This window comes from Natator depressus, chromosome 22, assembly GCF_965152275.1.
Source record: "Natator depressus isolate rNatDep1 chromosome 22, rNatDep2.hap1, whole genome shotgun sequence".
In the NCBI taxonomy this organism is placed as follows: domain Eukaryota; kingdom Metazoa; phylum Chordata; order Testudines; family Cheloniidae; genus Natator; species Natator depressus.
In genome coordinates this window covers 13,031,942-13,056,356 of record NC_134255.1, presented here as the reverse complement: position 1 = coordinate 13,056,356, position 24,415 = coordinate 13,031,942, and the positions used below count along the sequence as shown (strand labels likewise).

Sequence of the window (24,415 nt, the reverse complement as noted above, 5' to 3'; positions counted from 1 at the left end):
CAGATCTAGAGCACAGAGATCCCTTGGATCACCCATTCCCTGTCAGGGGCTTGGAGCACTTTTCAAAAGGCTGGGAAAGGGGATTATCCCCACTGACAGACGGGGAAACTGAGGCACAGAGCAGGGATGTGGCAAGCCGACAGGCAGAGTCAGGAACAGAACTGCCAAGTGCCGACTCTCAGGCCCTGCCATGACCCTAGACCTTGCTCCTCGCTGCCCGCTTTCCTCCTACCAGTTCCTGCCTTGCCAAACGGGCTCAGGACTGAAGGGAGGGGGCTGGGCAGGGCAGCTTGGCCGCAGACTTCTTTAGACCTACTCCATTTGCACTCCCAGCACCAAGTCTCTTCCAACAGCAGCGGGGTTAAGGCGTCAGCCAGCCCACCTCAGCCTTCATTCCTACCCAGAGCAGGGCTCTTTCCTGGTAAGCCAACTCCTCTCCCTCTCCTCTCCAAGAGCCACGCTGCCCAGCCACACCCTGCTTTATCACCAAGCGCTCAGTGCAAACAATCCCCTGCCCCCTCATCCCACCGGGGCTGCTGCACCTGCCTGCTGTCAGCGTTGCCTGTAATCATGTGGGAGCTGGGCTCACACAGTGGCGGTTACCTGGGCGTTTCTTGGGCACGCCTGGCAGCAGCTGGGAGAGCGAGGCTGGGAGTTAGGCATCAGCCCCAGCATCTCGTCTCCCTCCTCTGCCCCACCGTTCAACTCTGAAGCTAACTAATGACTTAGGATGGGCCGGATCCTCTGCGGGAGTTACTTGGCGTGGATCCGTTGCCGTTGATAGATCTGTTGCGGGTAATGGAGCGACGCTGATTCACACCAGCTGAGGATCTGGCTCTGAGTACTGGCTGTTGAACAATCCTGAGTTCCACAGGCAGGATGAAACGGACCAAATGACAGCCCTGGGTGCTTGTGGAATCCTATGGCCTGTCTCTCCCCCCCGGTGCCCATGAGGGTCCTGGAAACTGACACAATCCCACTGCCCGGAGCTGAGCATGCTGGGCCCCATGTGAAAAATCCATTAGGAAGCGTCTGGAGAGCATTAAAGCTACTGTGGAAAGGGGAGCAGCGGAGAAATGGGAGATGGGGGGAGGGATAGGTTGAGCTTTTACTACAGTGTAACACATTCTTCCTCCCCCTTCCTCCCCCCAGCCCCAGTAAAACAGAGAGCGCTGTATGCGTAGGAATTAAAGGAGCAATACTATCTCCCCACTCTCCCCCTCCTGCGCTCTGCCAGCTGTTGCATTGAGCCAGGGCTTCCTGTCCCCATGCCAAGAGCCAGGCCTCTTGGGGCAGCAGCTGGGAGCAGAGAGAGAGAGAGAGAGAGAGATGAGGGGTCGCTCTGGGTTTCGCCCTGGAACGAAGCCAAGCCCACAGCTTCCCTTTGATCCCTCCAGAGAAAAGGACAATCCGGCCTCATCTGCAGGGAGCTCTGGCCTTTGGGGCACTTTCTTCCCCTCTTGGAAAGGCTTGGCTGGGTAGTCAGACTGGAGCACGTTTCCTCTGATCCAGGGTGGGGGGAGCCAGACATCTCCTGGTGGGTTTCACCTGTTGCTGACTCACAGCTGGAAAGTGCATGGGAATGAATGGCTCTGAGGGCTGCCACCCTGGGGGAGATCAGGAGTAACCCCACTGAGGCCTTAACAGCATTCCCAGTCCCAGGCTTCCCCATATCAGGAGCAAGGCGCCTGCCAATCAGGATCTTTTTCAAGCCAATCATGAGATTTAAAACAAAACACAACTCTCCGGGCTCTGTTTTTTCCTCCTTCTGGTCTTTCAGACTTTAGGATTCACCTGTCCAAGCCTTTCTCTGCAACCACACAGACTAGAAACTTGCTCCATTTCTAAAACAAAAGTCAAGATTCTCAAGCAATCACCCGACTCCAGGTTCTGGGGCTTTAAGAAAAAAACCCACCAGAAAGCACCAGAAAGGAGAAGCAGATCCTGAGTGAAGTCTCTGGCCAAGCTGATCCCCGAGGAAACGGACGGAGATAAATCTAGCCACCCCTGCTTCCCACTGCCTGGCACGTTGCATTGTCATTTAGACCTATGCAAAACGGGAGTGAAAGGAGTTGGTAGAGCACTCCAGTTTGGGAGCATTTCACACCCACTGTGCATTAGCTTTGCACAGGAGGAGTAAATAATGACACCAGATGCCAGGCAAGGGGTTGGAGATCAGTGAATGTTTTCCTAGCAACTGGCAGGTCTTCAATATCCTGGTCGTTCTGTTTGGATGAAGTTCAGCTGTTAAGCCTAACAAACCACTGGGGTCTGCAAAACCAGGCTAGGAAACTGGCAGGGTCAATGAAACTCATGAGATTCCTGCTACCCCCGGCTCCTGCTGAAGGCTGAGAATACTGCAAGAGCTGGCTGCCTTCTGGGGGTTGGCAGCTTCCAGCGGGACTCCGCAAGCACAGAGACAATCATGCTTTAAAAAGGAAAAAAAAAAGTTAGACCCAGTGGAAAAAAGTGACCTATTTTCATGAAAAAATTTAGTCCAAATTTCCAAAAGTGTTGGCTGGCTGTACTGAAAGTGTGTGTGTGTCAGGAGCGGGGGGGAAAGGATTTTTTATAACAAAAATTTTTTGGTTAGAGTTTGGATGAGTTTTCCTGCGGTTGAGTTTGGTTCTTATTTGCTCCAGGCACGTCCCAAGGAGAGTCCCATTTGGCCTGGGCTCTGGATTGGGTTTCAGCTGAGGTTTGGGGATTTGAGCTCAGTCAGGTTTAGGGTTGGATAGAGCCCAGATCTGGTGAGCTGTGCCCATGAGATTTCTGTCCCTGAGTGGCAAACCAAAACAAAAACCACTCAGATGATATGTCATCCTGGGCCAGAATCCCCTGAGATTTCACTGTGTGCACTGGGAAATTCTGAGCTTGGACCCCAATCTAGGATACCCCCATCGGGTCCGGGTGGATCAGTGCATTCTAGTCCAGACCCTCTGTAAAGGGCTTTGATTTTAGAAATTCTTATTCTCTCCAGAACACTGGGCCTGCCCCTGCCCATTCACAGTGGAACATCCACCCACATACCCTGTGGCTGCTGACAATAGGATCTCAGCAGAGCAGCACAGAGCTGGAAAGGGAGATGAAGCCAGTCGTGGTAGCTATTTAGAAAATACACGGCAGATCCTCAGCTGGTGTAAATCAGTGAGGACCCACAGCCTTTAATGCCGCTTTACCCCAGTGGAAGATCTGGCCCCCCTTTTCCATCATTCCTTGCTCTTTGTGCTGGAGGGGAGTGCAGGGGTGGGAAGGGAAACCACTGGAAGCTAATCCAGGAGTCCAGCAGCTGCTGCTGGCATTTCAGATTGTGACGGCTTTTAGGACAGATGCCAAACGTCTCTTCGGTTCTGATCTCAGTGTCAGGTCACCTACTGCTTGTCGGTCAAAGACTACCCCCCCAGCAGGTCTCTGGCAGAGAATCCAGCGGCCAGGTTACACCACAAAGTCCCCCAGTTCTGAGCCCCCTTTAACCCGCTGCCCTGGGTTCGGAACCCCCAGGGGTTTGCACGGATGAGCGTGATACACCATGCAGCCCACAAGCTCCGGGTGCAGCTACTGGCAGCCCCCAAGCTCCTTAGCGGCAGTGAAATGCTTGCCGGAAAGGCCTCTCTCAGCTGCACACAGGGCCTGGGCTCGGTTGGTGCGGAGCTTAGCCACGTCCCACAGGCTGTTTGCAGTGACCTTGCTGGGATGAGATCACGGCGGGTGAGTAAATAACTCTCCACGCAGCAGAGCAAACAAGGCACCCCTCTCCTCTCCTCTCCACTTGCTCCCCTCCCGCCTGTCTTGCTGAGCCACGGCCCCTCTCACCGCAGAGGAGAGGCCAGGAGCCAATGGCAGAACGGCACGTTTATCAAATGCCACCGGCCGCTTACAAATCGATAGGGGCTGGGGGTACGTCTCAGGGATGCACAGGAGTGCCGATGTACCGGGGGCATGAATCCGCTGGGCAGCAGGGCAGGGCGAAATTCAATCAGTGATAGGAAAGAAGAGGAAAACCCCCAACATGCTGGGGTAGCCACTGGGAGATGGCCTGAGACCCCCGTAGGCAGGGGTGTGGAGTTAACACCGGGCACGCGAGCTTCACCTGTCTGGAGCACATCCCTTCCTCTGGCACTCACAGAGCCCCTCACGGAGGTGCCCATTTCCCCCCACCCCATGGAGAAGGACGAGGTAGACGTTCTCCAGAGGGGCCACTGGTTTTGGAGGCCTCCAACTTGAGACACCAGGGGGTTGGGTTTTCAGAGATGCTGAGCACCCACAACCTCCTTTGCAACCAGCGGGATTGGCGGGTGTGCCACATCTCGGGAAGTCAGGCCTGAGGCAGTTTTGGAAGATGTTCAAGGAATCCATTTGCTGAGGGTCACATAGGGAGGGGGTGGTGGAGCAGGGGACACTTCCTTTATCCATCCACCTGCCCATTTTATCCTGCTGCCCCTCACTCTGGCATCTGAGCTCCTTCCACAGAAAGTCAAGAGCGATAGCGACGTCCCCATGCTCTCCTGGCTCCCTGCCTCGCACTGCTTCCCGCCGGGCAGCTGGCTCTGACCTCTAGGGAGGGGCCCTCACATACAGACCCCGAGGGAGCTGCTAGGGGAACCTGTCCCCCCTTCCCAGGCCTCTTCCTTCCTGCAGAGAGCAGCATTGCCCTGCCGGGTCCTCCTGTGGTGGAGCAGCTGGACTGACCCAGCACAGGGGCACCAGGGCAGGTTTTAAATCTGCCCTGGCCATAGCTGAGGACCCCTCTGGAGCTTGGCCCCGTCTCTTGCCTTTCCCCCTCTTCCCCTCAGCGTCCCCATCCTCTTTCATCCCTGTCCCCTCTCAGCATCACCACCTCCCGCCCCATCCTCTTTAACCTTCGCGGGCCATGCACGTGCTGAGTACATGGCCTGGCCATGCTTCCTTAGGGCCACTTCACGAGCTCCTCCGTAGGGAACCACAGCAGCCAGGGCCGGAGCTGGGCCAAGGAGGGATCCTCCAGGGAGAGCAGCATGGGGAGCGCAGGAGAAAGAGACAGGGGGAGAGGGTGGCCAGGCTCTCCCAGTGCTCTGCTAATCTCCACTAGCTCTGCTTAAGTGTGCCCAGAGCTCACAGGCCTGCGCAAGGTTTGTTTTAATGAGGTCTCTCACCCTGTGCCTGCGCTGAACGAGGCCAATACACATGGTCTCCAGCCCCCCTGCTTCCCCTCCGCCCACCCCTCTCCTGCAGCAGCGTTGCTCCAGCCCCAGCCCCGTAGGGGGCAGTGCGACGCACCGCTACAGATATCTGGACCAAGCGACGAGCCGAGCCTGAACGACCACCGCTTCTCCTTTGAGCATCTGCGAAACGCAGCCGCCAGTAAGCTGGGTTCAGAGAGGATTTTAGGCCTCCTTCTCCACCACATCTCTTCAGGTCCCTCCCTGCCATTTCCAACAGGAGTGTGCACGCCCTCTGCATGAGTGTGCAGGTGGGTGGGCGCAGGGAGTTGTCACACCGTGTGCATGCACTAGCCCCAGGATCCATGTGCACAGGCTGCGTGTGTCTGAAGATGGGCACACAGGGACGACAGCGTCTCCACGTGCATAGGCACGTTTGTGCACTTCTGCACGCAGGGATGTTTGTGGACACAGGTTGGTGCATTTGTGTACACATGCCGGTTATTATGTATGAGCGTGTCCGAGCGTGTGCGTGTGTATGCATGTGTGGCCAAATGGGTGGGCACACGTGTGACTCTACATGGATGTGCAATTGTGCCTGGCTGCGTCTGAAGGTACAATCATACAGAGACGCATGTGCACCACTGCTCATGAATCTGCAATTGTACCCGAATCTGCATCTGCCTGACTGTACACAAACGTGCCTTTGAGCCCCGGTGCACGTGAGCGTGTGCACACAGCCAGGCCTGCACGTGCATGCATGACGGAGCATGCTCCCCTGCAGGGAGGCTTGCTTGCCCTAGAGCCCACTTAGACATGCAGGGACACATGTGCAGACAGTGAGTCTATAATAAGAGTCCCTTATTATTTCCCACAACCAGCTGTAATAAATAGTTACATGCCTCACTACATGGGTTTGCCTCAACCGACAAACGTCCTGCACGGCAGGAGAAGCTATTACGTGAACAGATTGCAGGAATAAAATATTAAATTTCCACTTATCCATCTTTTTAATGTGCTATAACTCTAATAGCAGCTTTCAGCCTTTCCCTGGAACAAATCACCGGTTCGCTCAGGAGGCAGACCAAACTAGCCAGGCGATTCCCCTCCTTGTTCACGTCTGGAGTGGCAAATAGTAGGTGGGCGTGATGGCAGGAGAGGGGGACAGGCACGTGTGGGAGTGAGGCGAGAGCTGGGGTGGGTTGGCTCCACACTGGACTCCTCTCTATTTTACCCAAGGCTAGCTGCTCACTCGACTGAGCACCATTTATTGCGCACGGCTCTTGAAAGAGGCTTTGTGGTCCGCTGACGATCCCTAAATTGCCTGCAAGCCCCAAACAAATGTACCTGTAATAGCCGAGCGAGGCCGGCTGAGCCCTCTCCAGCGCTGACCTAATCAGCCCTTGAGGAGAGCTGGATAAACATATTCAGATCCCATGAATTATTAAAAGGGTATTACTTTGCGTATCCTGGGCCTAATGAGTCAGCTGCTAATCGGCTCAAACGCAGCCTCCTCCAGTGCATGCGCTTCCCCCGCCCATCGCTGCCACAGCTGGTCACCTCACCATGGATGCTGTTCTACCCCATGCTGCCCTATCCCAACACCCTCCAAAGACTGATTTTAATGATGGCTTTCCCCTGCCCTCGGTGCTAATCGTCCCCTGGGCCCCATCTGCCTGGTAAACAGCAATTCCCCGAAGCTTTTCCTGCTATGCCCATTTCTGCTTCCCCTTGCTCGACACATGCCCCCTCCCCTCCCGTGCTCTGTTCTCCATTCCCTCCGGGTGGCTCACTCCATGGGCTGAGGGCCCATCCACCAAGGCACAAAGAGCACTTAGGCACCCAACTCCCACGGGTTTGTGGTTCCCCCTGAGTGTGAGGCCTTAGAAGAACCACACTCACAACCCTGCCACCATCTGCCCAATGAACCCCACGCCCTAGCCAACTCTGAAACGGGAGATGTGCCAGAGACACCAGGAAATCCACAAGAGACTTCACTATTGCTGGGGATTTCATGTGGAAGGGTACCTGGGTACGGTGTGATGATGGGCGGCAGCGTAAGCCCCTTTGATAGGCAGATGTGGGTGTGTCATTGTATATGGCTCTGCAATTGTGCATGGCCAGCTGAGAGACATGGGAGCAGAAACAGGGCCTTGCTATTACAGGCCTCACAGTAACGGACGTCTTGGGGCATATTCTGACTGCGACACAGTAATGGTTGAGAGACAGAGAAATCTGAGATTAGAATGAAACACTATGAAGAAACCCTGTCTCCCCCAAACCCTTCCCTTGCGTGCGCTGTGAATCTACTCTCCTGCGCTGGGAACAGGGAGCTTTCCGCCTTCCGGTCTAGCCCAGAGCACTGGTCATTACCATTTGATGGCTTTCGGGCCTACATGAAATAAGCTGTGGTTTCTAGAGGGCAGCTGCCCACGTTGCCAAAGGAACACAGTGGCTGGCATTGATCAGCCCTCTTGTTGGTACTCCTGCAACAAGGCCAGTGGCTGAATGGATCTCGGAGATGCTCATCTCTCCAGCCCCTAGACACTATCCCGCGTCAATGTTGAGTCAGGGCTACTTGCCCCACTGCTGCAGGCTGTATCTAGTCTGTAGGCAGAGGTCCCCAGTTGCTCAGTCTGCCATGCCAACTCCTTTCACCAGCAAAGTATTCCACGAAGGAAAACAGAAACCAGTCCCGGCTCAATTGATAAGGACGCAAGGTAAACGGTTTGGACCACAGGTTCACCCCAACAGCAATTAACGAATGATACGTAGCATCTCAACAGCTTGTTTCATCCACAGACCTCCACACGCTTCACAAGGGAAAGTAAACGTGATTGTCCCCACGTGCTAGGCGGGGGAAGCTGAGGCACCGGGGATGCCCAGACCAACATTATCACTGATTTCTGTTTGAGGCACCCTGGGACCAATTCTCAGAGCTGCTGAGCACCCACAAGCTGCAATGGGCATCTATGGAAGCCAGGGGTGCTCAGCACCTCTGAGAATCAGGCCTGAGATGTCTCAAGTCGGGCACCTCCCCGAAGAATGAGGGATCTGGAAAGAGTGGCCCGCTTTTGAGAATGATTTGAGCCACCTCGCCAGAGGCTGGCAGGGTGGGAACCAGAACCCTGCGCCGTGGGGACTCCCAGCTCTGCGCTCGGACAGTGGCACCTGCTGACAATCTGCCCATAAGTGCCCGTGGTCACACAAGAAGTCTGTGGCAGCTCTGAGAATGGGATCCCAGTGTCTTGACTCCACTCAGCCCCTTGTCTGGCCCAGCAAGTGCAGGAGGCCCCGTCCCTGCTCTCCACTTGTGCTCTGAACATCCCATGCCCTGGAAGCCCCCACAGTCTGCGGAGCGTCTCATTAGCCGTGTGCCTTGGAGGGAACAGTATGGGAGTGCTTGGGCCTTTGGTCAGATTTAGAGAAAGGAAACAGCGCGATGATTCCCCAACCCGCCTGACAGCAGCCGCCTTGGCCCCAGGAGCTTGTCTCCCCTCCCACCCCCACCAGGGACCCATGCGTGCCTCAGGGACTGGACACAAGTTTCCCATGCCCCCTGTCATAGGGCAGCCTGAGAAGTAGCCCTCTGCAGATCAGTCCTCTGCCTCATTCTGCATGGCCAGTTGGCAGCAGTTCCTCGGATAGGGTTTTATGCTGCCTGGAAATTCCCCAGTGGAGATCGGAACCAGGCAAGCCAGGAGACCGAACAGCTGGGCAGCTATGGCACATGGTGGCAGAACCAGTGCCCTGCTAAGCCCAGGGCTTAGAGTGCTGGGCATCTTGGGTTGGTTGTAGCATGGTATGGTATACTCTCCCAGTTCTCTCTATCCCAGCAGCGTTGCAGCCTAGCCAATGCATGGGGAAAACGTCAGAGCTCCCCTGGATGGTGGAAAAGGTCATCCCCAGGGCAAGAGGCCTCCAGCCATTGTATTAAGCCAGCTGAGTGAGATCAGGCTTGGCTCTGCCTATCTAGATGTTCATACCATGCTTCTCATCCTGGTAGCTAAGCAGGTTTGTCTCCAGGGCACCGGGTGGCACATGGTCTCCTCACAGATGCTGGGAACAACACTGGGTCATTTGTCTTTTTATAACCACCATGGACTGAGTTGATCCGAGAGGGAGATCGCCCACCAGAGGAACACACGTCACAAGCACAACCACACACCGTCAGCAGCGCAATGTACCCCAGGCCCTCAGGGCTGCTTCGTCAGCCAGCCACTCCTTGCCATCTCCACCAAGACCCGAGAGCAAGCAGATGCTCTGCCTACCGCACAGGCCCTTAGCTCAGTGCTGTATGATGACACTTCCTTTCTCTGCCATTCGCCTGTCACTGCCAGAGGTTACTTCTCCCTGATGTCAGACCAACAACTTCTGATGTCATTTCTCCTCCCTCATTAATCTACTGCCACATGATGCCATTCCCTCCCTTTGACGTCATCAGGACGCCTCCTGATGTCACCTCCTCTCTGGATGTTAACCCAACACCTCCAGATGCCACTTCCTCTCTCAGTGGCTAGCCTGATTTCTCATATGGCACCCTACGACATCACCATCTTCACTCCTGGCCCTCTGATGTCACTCCCTCCTGGAGCCAGGCGAAAGTGGCCCATCTCCCTACAGCTTGTCTCCTCAGCCTTGTGCGCGATGGTAAGGTTAACGGCTGTACAGAGCAGCAGCGCTGGAAGGGAAGGAGCACAACTGGAAAAACTGCTGAGTCACTTCAAACTGACAAGCACGGGACACAAAGAGTCGCCCACAGATGTCGGACCACTGCCTTGTTGGGAGCCGCTCCTCCTTCCCCCCCCCCGCACCCCGGAAGCCTCTCCTTCAGTACTTCTCGCCACACATCCCAGCTTTAACTCTCGCTTTGAATCAGAAGCCGAAAGGAAAACAGAGAGAGGTGAGATCAAACAAGCCACAGCGTATAAAAGGAAGCGAGACCGAGAAAACATGAAATGAAATCCAAGCCCACATCACACAGAAAACAAACCCCATGAGGGCAGGGGCAGAGCAGAGATCCTGTTTGCTTTATCGGTTCTACCCCGAGAGAGAGTCCAGCTCTAGGAGAATTGACAGAAGAGACTCCCCAATCTGCCCCTTCCTGGATAGGCTGAGTTTTTCCTACCTGTGACATTGACTTCCACGAGCCCCGACCGCGTGCCGATGGTGTTGGTGGCCTCACAGATGTATGTCCCTGCCAGGCTGTAGGAGACGGGCCCTTTGAAGAAGAGGGTGTTGTTCTGGACTTCTACGTTCTCGGGCAGTGAGCCGTTCAGCCTACAGGGGGGGGAAGAGCATTGGGGTTGGTTCCCAGAGATGGTTCTTTTGGGGTCTCGTGGTGTGGCAATGGGCAATGCTCAGGCAAGGCTGGTGCACTCACGAATGCCTAGATAACTCCACTGACTTCAACAGAGCCACTCGTGTGAGCAGGAGGGGGATCAGGTCCTTGTTTCACCAACTCCCTTCCAACACCTTCAGGTGTCTACCTCTCTTCATCTGCAAATGGGCTTGAGTTACCCTTCTCTGTCACTAACACCTGACCCCTGACCTGCTTGGAGCATGGATTCCCATCTCACCTAGGGCTCCATCCCAAGCTCAAGGGAGTTAGCTGGATGACTCGCATTGACTTCAATGGGCTTTGGATCAGACTGGCAGAAATCAGGAGTCAATGGAGCTACACCTGGGTATGTTATTGCTGGATCTGACCACCTGGTTGCTGAGCTGTCAGAGACAAACCTCTTGGCTCTGCAAATCTTTCTAGAACATCCTTATTTGGGGCACTCCCAGTTCCAGCCAGGCACCAGAAAGGGGGGGGGGGGAATCAGCAAAATATTTCAGAGCCTTAAAACGGATCAGTTTCCAGTGTGGTTCTGGAAATAGGTGCAGATTTGGGGGTGGGGGAATGGTTAGGTTTGAGGGTGGGTGTGGTTAGGTTTATCATTTTATCTCAGACTCCTCTCTACATTACAGGAATACCCAAATGCCCCAATCTTTAATACATGTATCCTCATGGGTGACCAGCCCCTTTAAGAGGGAGCCGGGCCCAGTGCACCTGAGACTGCTTTCTTGCTGCCCAGCTGGGCCTCAGGGAGAGGGGAATAGAAGCCAGGCAGGTAATACATCCCTGGTGCACTGGATCCCCCTCCCTCTTAAAGGGGCCAGTCACCCTGGCACCCCTCACAAGCCCAGGAGGCAGGGAAGTGCTATTATCCCCATGGAACAGATAGAGAACTACTCCATGGTGTCACCTGATTCCCGCGGAGCTTGGCAGGACAGACGTTTGCATCTCCTCCAGCCCCATAATGTGGAGCACTGCACAACTGACCAGGCCCACAATGCAGGGTTCCCACCTTCTACTTAAGCATCCCCCCGGGTCATTGCTGGAGGGAGGCTGCTGATTGGTGCAATAGTCAGCTGTAGTGTAACACAGAATCCCCCCATGAATATGGGCAAAGAGAAGGGTGGGGCATTAGGAAGAATCTGTATAAAGGGCTAGGTATTGTCATCAGGGGGCCACCTCTCCCTCAGGCCAGCCCTGCAAGCAGCCCCCTGCCTCCGTTTCCTCCTGCAAGGGGCTTCTTCAATCACTCACACCCCCTTTAGCCCATTCACAGACTTTCTCAAATTCTGGTTTATTCAATTAGCAGCATCCAAAATAAAGTTCTCAAATCCATCCATTTAGCCTCTTATCAGCTCACTCCCAGGCCTTGCCTGCCTGTACCTTGCTCCCCAAGTCCCAGCAGCCTCCATACTTCTGCTAGAGCTCTCTGAGAATCCTCTTTCTGCAGCTTCCTGTGGCTTTTTATAGGGGAATCAGCTGATCTCTGATTAGGTATGCTTACTTAGTAACTTCTTTTTTTGTTGCCTATTCCCAGTCTTTCAAGCCTAGCATTCTCAAGTACTATCTGGGGGTTCTGCTAAAGCAGTTCAAAGAGAGGCTTGTGCCCTGGCTCCCAAAGTCTGAGTCCTAATGCAGACCTTCTGGCAGGATGTTACCATTTCGATGCCTCAGTTTTCCACATCTGTTAAAACCAGGGCTAGGCTAATTCAGTGTGGTCTAATTCCAAACCTAGCTGTGGGGCTGAGACCCAATGAGACTGGGTTTGCAATACAACAGCAAAGATCCCAATTAAGAAATAAACACATCTGCCAGCATAGCTGGTGGGTGTGAGGCTGGCAAACCAGGTGCCAGCTCATGCCAAGGTCCCTGTGTCTCATCGGAACACTGACAAACACATGGGTGGAATCGGTCTGGCCCCTCTGTGTGTTAGTCTTGTTAACATGGGTATTAGAGTTATAAGAATATGTTTAGAGTTTAGACTTTACTGAATGCTTGTGAGCTGCTGCATGCATTAGTCTCACTTACACATTCTGTATCCCATACTGTAAGGTAGTATTTGAGTGCTTGTATGGTGAGCCTCTGTGACTGTGTAAATTGCCAGAGAGGAGAGAGATTAACTAGTGTGAAGTGCTGATCCCCAACAGAAAGCATTATGTCCTGCCCGACAGGAAAAGTCCATCGTCACGAGACGGACTAGTGTGCAACATTAAAGAGGACAAAAGGCAATGGTTGTTCTGCCCTCCCCTCCCCATGAAGAGGAGCCATGCAAGTGGATTCTCCCATCAGCTGAGTTTGCAGCTCAGAGCATAAGGCAGGAGGTGAATAAAAAAAACCCTAACAAGAAGATACTGTATCTCTGTGCTGCTTAGACTCGGGGGGACAAGAGTTTCTAGGGATAAGCAAGAGATCCCCAGCTGCATAGCCTGGGTTAACCCTAAAGGACATGAAGAGCTTGCTTATTATAAAAGCTTCCATTGCCTTTTAAAACTTAAGATTGTAACTCATTTGTGTGGGTATGTTCACCTGCTTTAACCTTGTATATAACTCCTTTTTCCTATTTTATAAATCTGTAAAGGTTTTATTATAGGATTGGCTACAAGCTTTGTCTTTGGTGTGGGTTCTAAGGTGCAACTGACTTGGGGGTAAGTGACTGGTCCTTTGGGACTGGGAGTCACCTGAATGTTACTCATGGTGAATGGGACCAGCTATCATAAAGGTAGGCTCACCTGGGTGGCGAGATAGATCAGAGTACCCCAGGGGACCGTCTGTGACTCTGTGTTCAGGCTGTAATCGTGCCTGAGGAATTTACACTTGATCCTTGGTTGGTGAAATCCAAGTGTTCACAGCCAGTTTGGGGTTTGTGTGCTGGTTTTGGACAGGCTGTTCTGAGCCTGGTACTCACGCTCTCGAGTCACTGCATGCAGCATTACAGTGGGGGGAGGCTTTTCTATCCCTAATACAAGGCACGGGCTGCCTTCGAGCTGGCGGTATTTCCGCTCCAATTTAATCAAGTTGGATAGGAAGAAAAGGGTGGGAATGATAGGGGGATACTGATGGAGAACGTAATTCAGATTTGCAAAGTGTCCCAGAAATGGTCAGCCAGATTCCCCGAGACCTGGCATCCATGCGGCCAGCTCTGTCTGGTAAAACAGGGATCAGAACGGCTCAGAGGGCTCTCGGGAAGATTTCTGGCTCAGTGTTCGTGCACTGCTTGGGAGGTGACATACGGCAGGTGTTGCTGTTAGGGTGATGGTCCCAACGGCAGTTCTGGGAGGGTAAGAGCCAGTAAGCAGTGCTAGCCCTATGGAGGACAGCTTGCTATGAAAGGAAAGACTTGGCTTCTTGAACCTGGTGGGGCCAAGTCTAAGCACCTCCTGGTCTCCAGGCAAGGGGCCCCCTCAGATGATGGCTCCCCCGCAGGGTCAGGTGCGGGAATGGGAAGCCTGTGCTGATTACTGTAACGAGCGAGTGAGGGAAGCACCTCCTGGTCTCCAGGCAAGGGGCCCCCTGAGATGACGGCTCCCCCGCAGGGTCAGGTGCGGGAATGGGAAGCCTGTGCTGATTACTGTAACGAGCGAGTGAGGGAATCAGCAGTCGCTCTCCGCTGCACAAAAGCGAGGGAAGGGGAGGAGGTGATTGCCATTCCAGGCAGGGCTACGGTGTCACCGTAATTTGCGGCCTCTCCTTCAGGAGCAAAAGCAGGCAAATGCGACTCGCACGTTAACGAAAAGCACGGGGAGCGATCTCTCTGCCTGTCCGGCTGGGCTCTGACATGGGAGCAGGGAATCAGTTCTACGTTAATCAGCAGCAGAGGGGGACACGTCAGAGTGAATTTCTCTCCAGCGCTGCTGCTCCGCTCGCGAGGTGGCCCTGTCCCCATCACTCACCATCCCCATCCCTCCTGCCGTGCACACACAGCTCCCAGGGCCTGGCTGCTGGGGATCAGCTGAGTTAGTTAGCGAGCTCCAAACCCAGCCTTTGGCCTGCGTCTCTCCCAGGGGAACAAGCTAATAGACAGCCCTGAGCTGACAGGGAAGCAGAGTCTATGGCAAGGAGGAAGAAAGAGAGAGAGCAAACAGCTGCTTCTGCCCCTCTCTTCCCCTCCCATCCCTCTCTTCTCCTTTCTATCCCTCTTCCTCTTTCTTTACTACATCTCTCTTCTCCTTTCCCTTCCTTTCCTCCCCCTGCAGCGCTCCCTCTCTGTTTAACCTATACACAGTCCTCACTGACCAGTAGGTCCTCTGGGAAGGGAGTGGTGAGGACAGAAACGAAGGGGTATTTGTCGCAGTAGCCTCCTCTCTCTGTCTCTCCCTTCTCCGCTCCCCAGCTCCTTCTGCAGCCATCGAGTCTGTGCCCCTAGTGGCTGAGTCGTGAGCCATGGTCCCCTCGGGACCAGCGGGCCATAGATACACACACACACACACTGACAATAGAATACTTACTCTTTCTAGATTTTAAAACTGTAACAAAAGGCATGGCCACGGAGGGCTAACTCCAGGCCTGGCCTAAGGGGATACAATTCTCCAGGGCCCTGCCTCGTGCTGGGAGTTGGGAGCGCTTATGCCAGTTGCCAACCAATACGCCCCCTCGTCCAGATGTACACCTGAAGTGGTCCTGCGGAGGGACACGCAGCAGGCACAGTGTGTGGAGCCCTGCATCCCCTGCTGACTGTAACTGCCCCTCCCACCTGGCCTGGGCTAGCAAATCTCACCGGGCTCAGAAAAAATGGCCCCGTCTTACTCACATCGTGGCTGTCTGCCTCCCTCTAGTGTTACAGCAGCAGCTGGAAGCCCCACGTTGAGATCAGGGCCTCACTGTGCAAGGTGCTGTATGCATGCATAGTAAGGGACAGCCCAGCCCTGAAGAGCTTATAATTTAAACAGACCAAGGTAGTATTATTGTCTCCATCTTACACAGGGGGAACTGAGGCAATGGGAGATCACATGACTTGCCCAAAGTGACAGACAAAGCCTGGGACAGAGGCAGGAATTGACCCCTGGTCTCCTATGTTCTTGGCCAGCCCCAGTCCCACAGGGCCACCTTTAACACCTGGAAACTGGCCTTACTGCCCAAAGGATGTGAGCCACCAGGAGCCAACGCCACTCTGCAGGGGCACTGGAGCTTCCTGTATCACGTGTGAAACCCTCTCTCTATGCTGCCCTGGGTGCTGGTGCAAGAGGTGCCAAGAGCCCACACGGAGTTTACAGGGGAAGACTTGGCAGCAGTGACAGAAGAATCCTCTTCAGGCTTGTGAGCCAAGCAGCCTGATGCGGGTAGCGACATGAAAGAGAATAACTCTGGCTCCCTGCAAAGACATTTTGAGAGCCGCTTTCCCGATGACAAGCACCAGCCAAACAGAAAAGAATCCGTTTGATCGGTTTTTAAGCTCCGTGAATGCAAAAAGAAATAACCATTCCAGGTTCCGTCAATGTTCATCTAAGCCCCCAGTGGCTCCGGTTCACTTCTCCTTCCCTTTAGGGCATTCAGCCCAAAGCTGACAACCTGGAGGAGGCTGAATTGCTTCCATTTAATGACTGAAATGTGGGGAGGGGTGCGCCAAAGGGAGGTTGGTTAGGGTTGCAAAGGGTTCATTGCAGGGAGAGATTTTCAAAGGTGCATAAACTCAACAGAACATGTGCTCTTTAATCCTTATAGGCACATATGACAATCCCCCACACCACCACCGAACTCCGGGGTTCTTTTTCCGGCTCTGCTACTGACTTGCTGAGTGAGCTTGGGCAAATCACTATACCGCTCGGTGCCTCAGTTTCCCCACTTGCAGCACAGGGAGAATAATACTCATCCTCCTTATAGGAGGGTTGGGAGGATTATTGGATGTCTGTCCAGCTCACACTCAGAAGTTATGGAGTGACAGCTGGGTTACCCTGTCAGGTCCAGTGATGGAGCTAGAGCCTACAAGATTGAGGGGAAGCAATGGAGTTACGTGTGTCCCACCACCTGCTCGACCTCCACGCAACAAAGGGCATCTCTTCTCTTAGGGCCCTGGAGAGCATGTCTGTGTGCATCTGGACACGTCACAGCTATGCTCCGTCTCCGAGGCAAGGCCGCACTGGAAAGGGGCTGGCAGATGGAGTCTTCATGCCCCAGCGGAGCCTGCAGCTGGCACCATGCACCCGGGTTTGCTGGGGGAGCGTGTTCACCTGCAGCCCTTCACTACTGGGTGCAGCTTGCATGGCTCATTGTGCTGAGGTCAATCCCCCAGCCACCATGAACACAGCAGGGGCAGGGCAGCCGCATTTTCTGCTCTTCTCCCGTGCATCAAGGGATCCTCCTGCCGCCGCAGCTCAAAGGCCCTCACAGCCCAGCTCTCCCCCCGCTCTCGGGTCCTTGTCAGATCGACCTGCAATGCTGCCTAATTAATGCAAACCAGGGCCAAGAGAGGGAGGAGGGAGCTGCTAGTTCCTTGCCTGCTGCCTGTTCCCCTCCATCGGAGATGGCAGGGCCCCCTGGGTCTGAAAGCTCTTTCCCTTGGCAAGTGCTGGGCCTGGAGGAGGCCGTGGGCAGGAGAATAACCCGAGAAAGCAGGGAGGGGATGCAATCCTGAGGGAAGGGGATCATGGTCCCCTAAGGAGAGGACCGTGACTGTTTCAGCTCCCCATCCCGCCCCATCCCCCACAGAGCCTGTTAGCAGAGCTGTGAGCAGAGCTGGAAACCTTTGCCCATGCCAGGCAGACATGCTGGGGCTCAGACCAAAGCCCAGCCCCATCTGCGTCACCCCAGCCGACAGGCCCCGTGAGTCCATCCGCCCGGAAAGGCACTGCTGTCCCCCGTCACCTGGAACGCGCCGGTGCCTTCCCCGCCAGCACGGTCTGCAGCCGCACCCCCGCAGACTGTCCTGTAGGCACGGCTGGCAGAGGAAGCAGGCTGCTCTGCGTCTGACAGGCCAGGCTCCACATGGGGCTTGGGCGGAGGGGGGAGCTGAAAAGGTCAGGGTCCCCGACAGCAGCGACTCCAGACCCCCTGAATTGGCAGCAAGACACCTCCCCCGCCCCCAGAAAGCTGATTTCAGTCCCGACGGATAGACTCTTCTATATGTGTCCCAGAGTACTACGTAGAGGCATTCCATAGAGAGGCAGGATTTATAGACCTGCTCCTCAGCTGGTGTATGGTTTACACCAGGGGAGGAGCTGCCCCATACAGGTGCAGGCCTGAGTTCCCTATAGAAAGCTAGTTTCAATCCTGGCAGAGTCAGGATTTCTATACACAGCCCATTTTGCCCCCAAAGAACTAGAGATATCGCTCTGCCGCCTTGAGCTCCCTGTGGAAAGATGGTTTCGGTCTCTAGTGACCCTGAGGCCCCATTTCTCTCCTCAAGGGCACAGGTTCTACTCCAGTGCAACCCCACTGATGGCAATGGAGTGACTCCGGATTCACAGTGAAAGCAGAGCCAGGCCCTGTGTCTCTATACACAGCTCCGCAACCAGGCCCTACTGAGTCCAAGTACCAGTTGGTAGGAGGCCTCTAGCTCTCCAAGGGGGCTCCCTGGCTCTTGTGGGAAGTGGTGTGCGCTGCTACAGGGCCGGATGCCTTGGGGGTACTTACAGCCTCCATTGGTAGGTGGTAGCGGGGGGGTTGGCATCGGATTTGCACGTCAGTTTCACATCCTTCCGGTTCAAAAACCAGTTGCCGTCAAAGCCCTCGATGGTGACTTCTGGCTCATCTGTCAGGGAAGAGAGGGATGGCAAGAAACAGGGCCCGGGGTGGGGGGGGAGAAGAAAGAGAGATGGAGAAAGGAGGGGGGAAGGAAATGGGAGAGGAAGGGAAAAGGAGGAATAAGGAAACAGAGATGGGGAGTGAAAAGAGAAAAGAAGGATGGAGGAACAGTGGGAATGGAGGAAGATCAGAGATGGGGACAGAGAACATTAGAGAGGAGTAGAGAAGGCAGAGAGGAAGTCAGGAAGAAGGGAGAGGTGGAAAGGGAGAGAAAGAACAGGCAAAAGGAAGGAGTGGGTGAGAGAGGGAGGGAGAGCGAGTGGTTATTCCAAGAGATCACTGTTCTCTTCTACCCCAGGGAGGATGTGGCACTGGACTCCACCCCTGCAGCAAGCTCGTGACCCTCCCCTCCCTGCACCAGCCCTGGGGATAGTCAGTCAAGACACCAGGCCTTGGCAGCTGGCCTGGCCCCATTGCTCTCTCACTTACACTGCACATTGAGGGTCATGCTGTCGGTGAAACGGTCCAGCTGGTAATTGACCACGCACATGAGCTGCTGCCGGTGGGCCTCCCGGCTCGGCACGAGGCGGTACCGGCTGATCACCGTGATGGTGCCGTTGCTGTTCTTGATCTCCTGGAACTCCGCCTCCCCTTTGAGCTTGGTGTCCCAGGTGACGGTGCTGGGCGGCTTCCCATTGGAGGACATGCAGGTGGCTACCAAGATCTTTTCCGTCTTGCCGGATCTGGCTACGAGGGGCCGGGTGGTGCTCTCCATCCGGTTGGTGGGCTTGGCTACAAAGACACAGCAGAGCAGGGAGAGGAAGAGGTTTTAAAATCACCACCAATCCCCACGGCTCCCAACCCCCGGGACACCCAGTGGTACAGCCCCACGGCTGGGTTCTTCCTGGCCTGATCCAGAGCTCGAGCAAATTTCCTGCAGTCTCAGAAGAGCTACTCTGAACCTCACCCACTGGGGATCCAGCCCTCCAGGCTGCAGGTCATGAAGAAGGGTGGCAATACACTGGATGGGCAGTTGAATTCTCTCCTTCCCTGGAAAGCCCAAGTTAGAGAGAGCCTTGTGGGGGAATCCTAGGCCAAGGTCTCTCTATCCACAAACCCAGGCTAAGACAGCTCCAAGGAGGAACCCTACTAATGCTTTGTATTGCTCTAGTGTCTTTCATCTGGGACTCTCAAGCCACTTAGCAAATTAGTTCAGCCTCCCCATGAGCCTGGCAATGTCAGATTATGGAGAACTAGCTCTGTGGGTGCAATTTAAACCAAGGGATTCCCCCCACCAGAGCCTCAGGGAGTCCTAGGTCGCTGGTCCCAGGTTCCAGAGGGCGTTCAGTGGGGACTCTGACCCAGGGCAGTGATACGGGCTGAGCATCTGGCCCAAGGCAATGGCTATATCTTACCCAGCACGGTGAGGTTCAGCTGGCTTTCTCGGTTGCCGGTTGGGAAGGTGGCAAATTCGCAGATGTACACGCCCTCATCCTCCAGCTCCAGCCGGGACAGCTGGATGGTACCATCCTTAAAGGAGGGGTTACGGAAGGTCACGCGCTCCTTGTAGGGGGAGAGGATGGAGACTCCCATGGCAGGGTTGTAGATGGCCACATTCTGCTTGGAGCCATTGGTGGCCTTCTGCCACGTGACCTGCGTGATCTTCACACTGGGGAGCGGGTTGGTGAAGCTGCAGTGAAGGACCACATCCGTCCCGATGAACCCCGAGACTGTGTCATTGACCAGGACGGTCTGAGCCCGGAGCCCTGCAACGACAGAGCAGGGAAGACGTGGATGAGATTGAGAAAGAGAGAGAGAGGGACGAAGGGATCCTGGTCTCTGGAACCCCCGCCCCACAGCTGCATCTGGTGCGTAGCAGGCAAGGGGCTGACATTCCAGGACCAACCCCTGAATTTCAGCTGCCCCAGGAATTTGTCAGGCAGTCACTACACCGGGCCAATTCCTACAGCATTTGATTGCAGAGCGCACCACCCTGTGGACGCTGGGGGCTTATGGTCCCTGCCGCCTGCCTTCCAGTTAGCCAAGAGCTATTGGACCCCAGAGGTCCGTCCCCAGCCCAGGTCATAGCGTCACATAACAAAACTCTCCGGGCCAAATCCACCCTGATGTAATGCCACGGAGCCCCCAGCAGCCAGGGCTGGCTGGGACCCACGTCAGCATCTGGGGGAGCCAGCTCCACTACTGTTGTGTAACAAACTGCAACCCCACCTACAACATCCGTTCGATAAGGGCTGATATCCCCCAGCCATGCCGGCCAGTGAGGTCTGCTGCTCCCTTCCCCCCCGTAGCCACCCAGTAAGGTCTAGTGCCCAATGACCAATGTGGTGCCCTGTGAGCATCCCCTGATGGCCTGGGGATGGACAAACAAGGTGATGCTTTTACACTTGGGAAACATGTCACATGCTACTAAAGTAATTCCTGCAAATATTCCCCACACATGTGGCTATCGGAGCATACCTATGCACGCATCCACACACCACACACACCGCGCCATCACACACACGCACAGACACTTCGACTGTTCTAGGCAGGCAGGGAACCACATCCCCAGGCACCCGCTGTACACACATGAACTTACATGTGCGCACACAGCTACACGCTTGGCCAAACTCAGCTCTCAGGACATTGCAGGTGGCTCACTGAAAGCAAGGGGAGTTACTCAGGAAGATTTGTTGGCAGCATTGGATGCACCCCAAGGGTGCAAAAAACACTCACAAACTGACACATGCATGCACATGTGTGTGTGCACAGACACACAGACACACACACAGAGGAAAACAAGCCCATGCAGATTAATGGCTTGCTCCAACGCCCATTAAGGTCATTGGAGATACTCCCACTGAGCTGCCGAAGCCTAGAATGTGATTTTCAGAGGAAATCTGACGAACAGGGTTCTGAGACCACCCAGGAACACAGGCTGCTCTATTTTTCACTTCCCGCCCTTTCCTTTCCTGTTGTGCATTGTTGCTGTCAGATGGCAAACAGCTGCCTTGTTCCACCCCAGAGGTGGCTGCATTTTAGAGGCAGATGAAGCCATTCCTACACACAGGCTCTGTAACACAGAGATGAAAGGCGCTCAGCAGAAGTGTAGCATATTCTTAATGGTTATTCTTCTGTCCCAGATGATCCCTCCCTCTACAGAGGGGGAAATAAAGTCTCTCACAAGATCAACATTTAAATTCATCTTTGGCTGCTGCCACATCTTCCTCTAATCTGTGTGTTTAGAGATAATGCTCCAATAACTATACAGCTGGTATGGATATTAAAAATGTATTGAAAGAGCAAGGCGCTGAGAACTGGAAAAGCTGGTTCTGCTCACTCCCTTACGGGGGAGGCTGAAATGCATGTGTGCAGAGCGTGAGAGAGGGAGCCCAAAGAAAGAGAGAAAGGGTAGGAGGCGGGAAAGGGGTATAAAGAAAGAAAGAAGGACAGGAAAGGGTGATGGAGAGGAAGGGAGGGTCAGGAGACAGAGAGGGAGGGATGTAGGAGAAATGGAAATGGAGTGTCTTCATGGTCAGTGCATACAGCCGTTCAAAGTCATCGCTGCTAAATGCAAGCGCATCAATACTGCTGCTGTCAGAGCCAAGGCTAGAAACAGTCTGGCCTCTGCGCTCCCGCTCTTCCAATGGCCAACTAGGTCCCAGTGAGTGCAAAACCGAATGAGCTCTTCGTGGGCCCACACCCCATGTACACACAGTGTCCTCTCACACCCGCACGTGCACATCCTTACACGCGTTCATGCACAGACACGGGCAAACATATTCTCACTCATGTCCTCAGACACACATCTATGCCTACATGTGCAATCCCTCATGGACACGTCCTGTCACACACATGTGCACTCATACATTTCCAATCTCTCACACACACTTCTCCTTTCTCACACTCATGCACACACACACACAGCCTCATAGGTGGGTGCACACGCATTCCCCCTCTCTAACATACATCCACACACATGTCCTCATGGAGGCACATGCTCACTGCCAGCATTTTGTTGAAAGCCGGCTGCACTTGCTCCCCTCCGGCGGTCGGCAGCCATCCCTGCCAGCATCCCTCGCCGCGGCCCAGCTGAGCCCAGAAGGGATCCTAACAAAACCTGCGCAGAACTGACACTTCACCCGTAGACCACAGCAAGGCAACAGTGAAGCCTGAATACCCTTCCTCTGGGCTGAGTACGGGCTCCCTCCTTGAGCTAGGCTTCGTGCCCCTGCGAGTCACTCAGCATTGCCAGGGAACAGGGGCTTGCCCTAATGTTCAGCTAGGAGTCACTGAAAGGCACTGGGTGTGTGCAGCTGGGGAGCACCACATGCCTCTTGGCCTTTAGATCCAGCTAATGAGCCCGCAGAGCAGCACTGCAAATGTCACTTTAGTTTCGGAGCAGCACAGCAGTCCTTTGGTGTGGGAGGAGATGGAGCCAGCTGATGTCGAGCAGAGCACCCCAGCAGCACTGCACCTCCTGATGCCACGCTGGGGCCATGACAGATAGGACCAGCCAGAGTCAGGAAGGGAACAGCAGCAGGACTGAGATGGATGAAGAATGTCTGGGCAATGAAGCTCTCAGCACAGCACCCCTAACGGGGGCAGAGGGCTGGGACCGGTTATGAACAGCGGCCCCCCTAACAGCACAAGGCGCACTGCGTGATGGAGCACGCGAAGAGGGGAAAGAGCAGCACTGTGCTGCCTAATACCAGGCCAGGATTCGAGGAAGGGGGGAAATGCAGCGCATCCAACCCGTCATGCAGCATGCTATGATCCTTCTGCCTTCGGGTGAGGAAGCCTCTTGCAGAACTGGCTGCACCTGCAGAGGTGAGCAAGAGCCTTGCCAGGCATCCCAGCTCTGAAGTGTTTACAGCCCCGGAGAGCGTGTGGGAGCTTGCCGGCTAGCAGAGAGAGTCACGTAGCAAAGGTCCTGGGAACAGACTCCTGCACGGCTCACTGCTGCCTGCATGTAGGTAGGCACTCCCTCTTTCTCCCAAGGCCTGGGGAGGATGGATTCATCAGCCCCAGCCCCACCTTCTTCTGAAGGGCTGCCAGCACAGGCAGGTAGGCTCAGCCGCCAGTGAGAAACCTCCCTCAACAAGCCCTGGTTCTCAAAGTGAGCTGTTGGCTCCAGGGCTTGGGCAATGGTGCAGCTGGCTCCGGTTCCACATAAGCTCTGTGACCCTACAGCTGTTCCTCAGGAGCGTGGCTTTCCAAAGACCAATAGAAGAGGAAGAGGCCATGTTAGCTTTCAGTTCAGCGAATGGACAGCAGAAAACCACACTCCTTGCCGAGGCTGGACTCCTTACCATGAGGGCCAGAAAAGCGAGTGATTGGCCAGAGAATCATGGAAGTCAAAGACAGAAGAACCCTCCGGGGTTCTCTGGGGCATCTCCCTGCCAATGCAGCTACAGGGAGAGGAGCAATGTCCCAGTGGCAAGGGGATGGGTGGCCTAAAGAAACAGAGTTTCCATCACAGCCCAAGGGATGCTATTCCACAGGCCAGATGCTAAGGTGACAGGCACCTTAGAAATATCATTGGGATGATGATACTGATGAGGAATAGGATAGACAGACAGACAGATGCCTTCAGGAAGTTTTTCTTTATATTCAGTTTCAATTTTCCCTGTGTTAATTCCATTCCATTACCCCAAGCTCTGTTCCCAGCAATGCCCAAGGAAACTAATTAAGGATCATTACAAAACTGGTCAGATTCTGCAAAGAGCTGGAACTGCAGCGCACTTCCCACTTTTACCCCAGGCCGGGGCATTCAGCCTGGCTTGCTATTCTGCCACAGAAAATAGACTTCTCTCCCCTGCTCGGATCTTTCCAAGCCCCTATCAAAACCAAAAGAGGATTTCCTCAGTAAAGCCTGGGGTCATGGAGAGGGAGCAGCAGGGTCCCGGGCACATGGTGGTGGAACAGACACAGGGACATGCAAACAGAGCAGAAGGTGCGCTGGGATAAAGGGAAATAGCACTGGGCAGCGTGCCAGGGCTGGGACACATGGAAACGGAGCTGGAGTGGCTGGGAAATAGGGTCATGGAGCGTAAGTCCTAGAATACAGGGATATGGTGTAGCTGGCCACACAGAACTAGGGGTTAGGGCAGAGGGACATGGAACATGATGGCTGCACACATGCCCAGCAAGATGGCAGAGACCTGGATTACGTTAAATTTGATCCTGATCTCCAACATGTCTAAAACAAGAAGCAGCCGGCAGATCCCCCATGACAGGGGGGGCCCTCACCTCCCAG

At 54.6% G+C, this 24,415-nt stretch overlaps 1 protein-coding gene across 4 annotated transcripts in view; it reads right to left on the bottom strand.

Moving 5' to 3' along the window:
- NECTIN1 (nectin cell adhesion molecule 1) overlaps positions 1-24,415 on the bottom strand; it is a 154,978-nt gene that overhangs the window by 71,755 nt on the left and 58,808 nt on the right. For all 4 annotated transcript variants that reach the window (XM_074936758.1, XM_074936761.1, XM_074936762.1 and 1 more), the window contains exons 2-5: positions 19,572-19,922; positions 18,646-18,948; positions 18,046-18,163; positions 10,267-10,418 (exon numbers count right to left, since the gene is read on the bottom strand). In XM_074936758.1, coding sequence (XP_074792859.1) covers positions 10,267-10,418; positions 18,046-18,163; positions 18,646-18,948; positions 19,572-19,922 — 924 coding nt within the window. The remainder of the gene's footprint in view (positions 1-10,266; positions 10,419-18,045; positions 18,164-18,645; positions 18,949-19,571; positions 19,923-24,415) is intronic.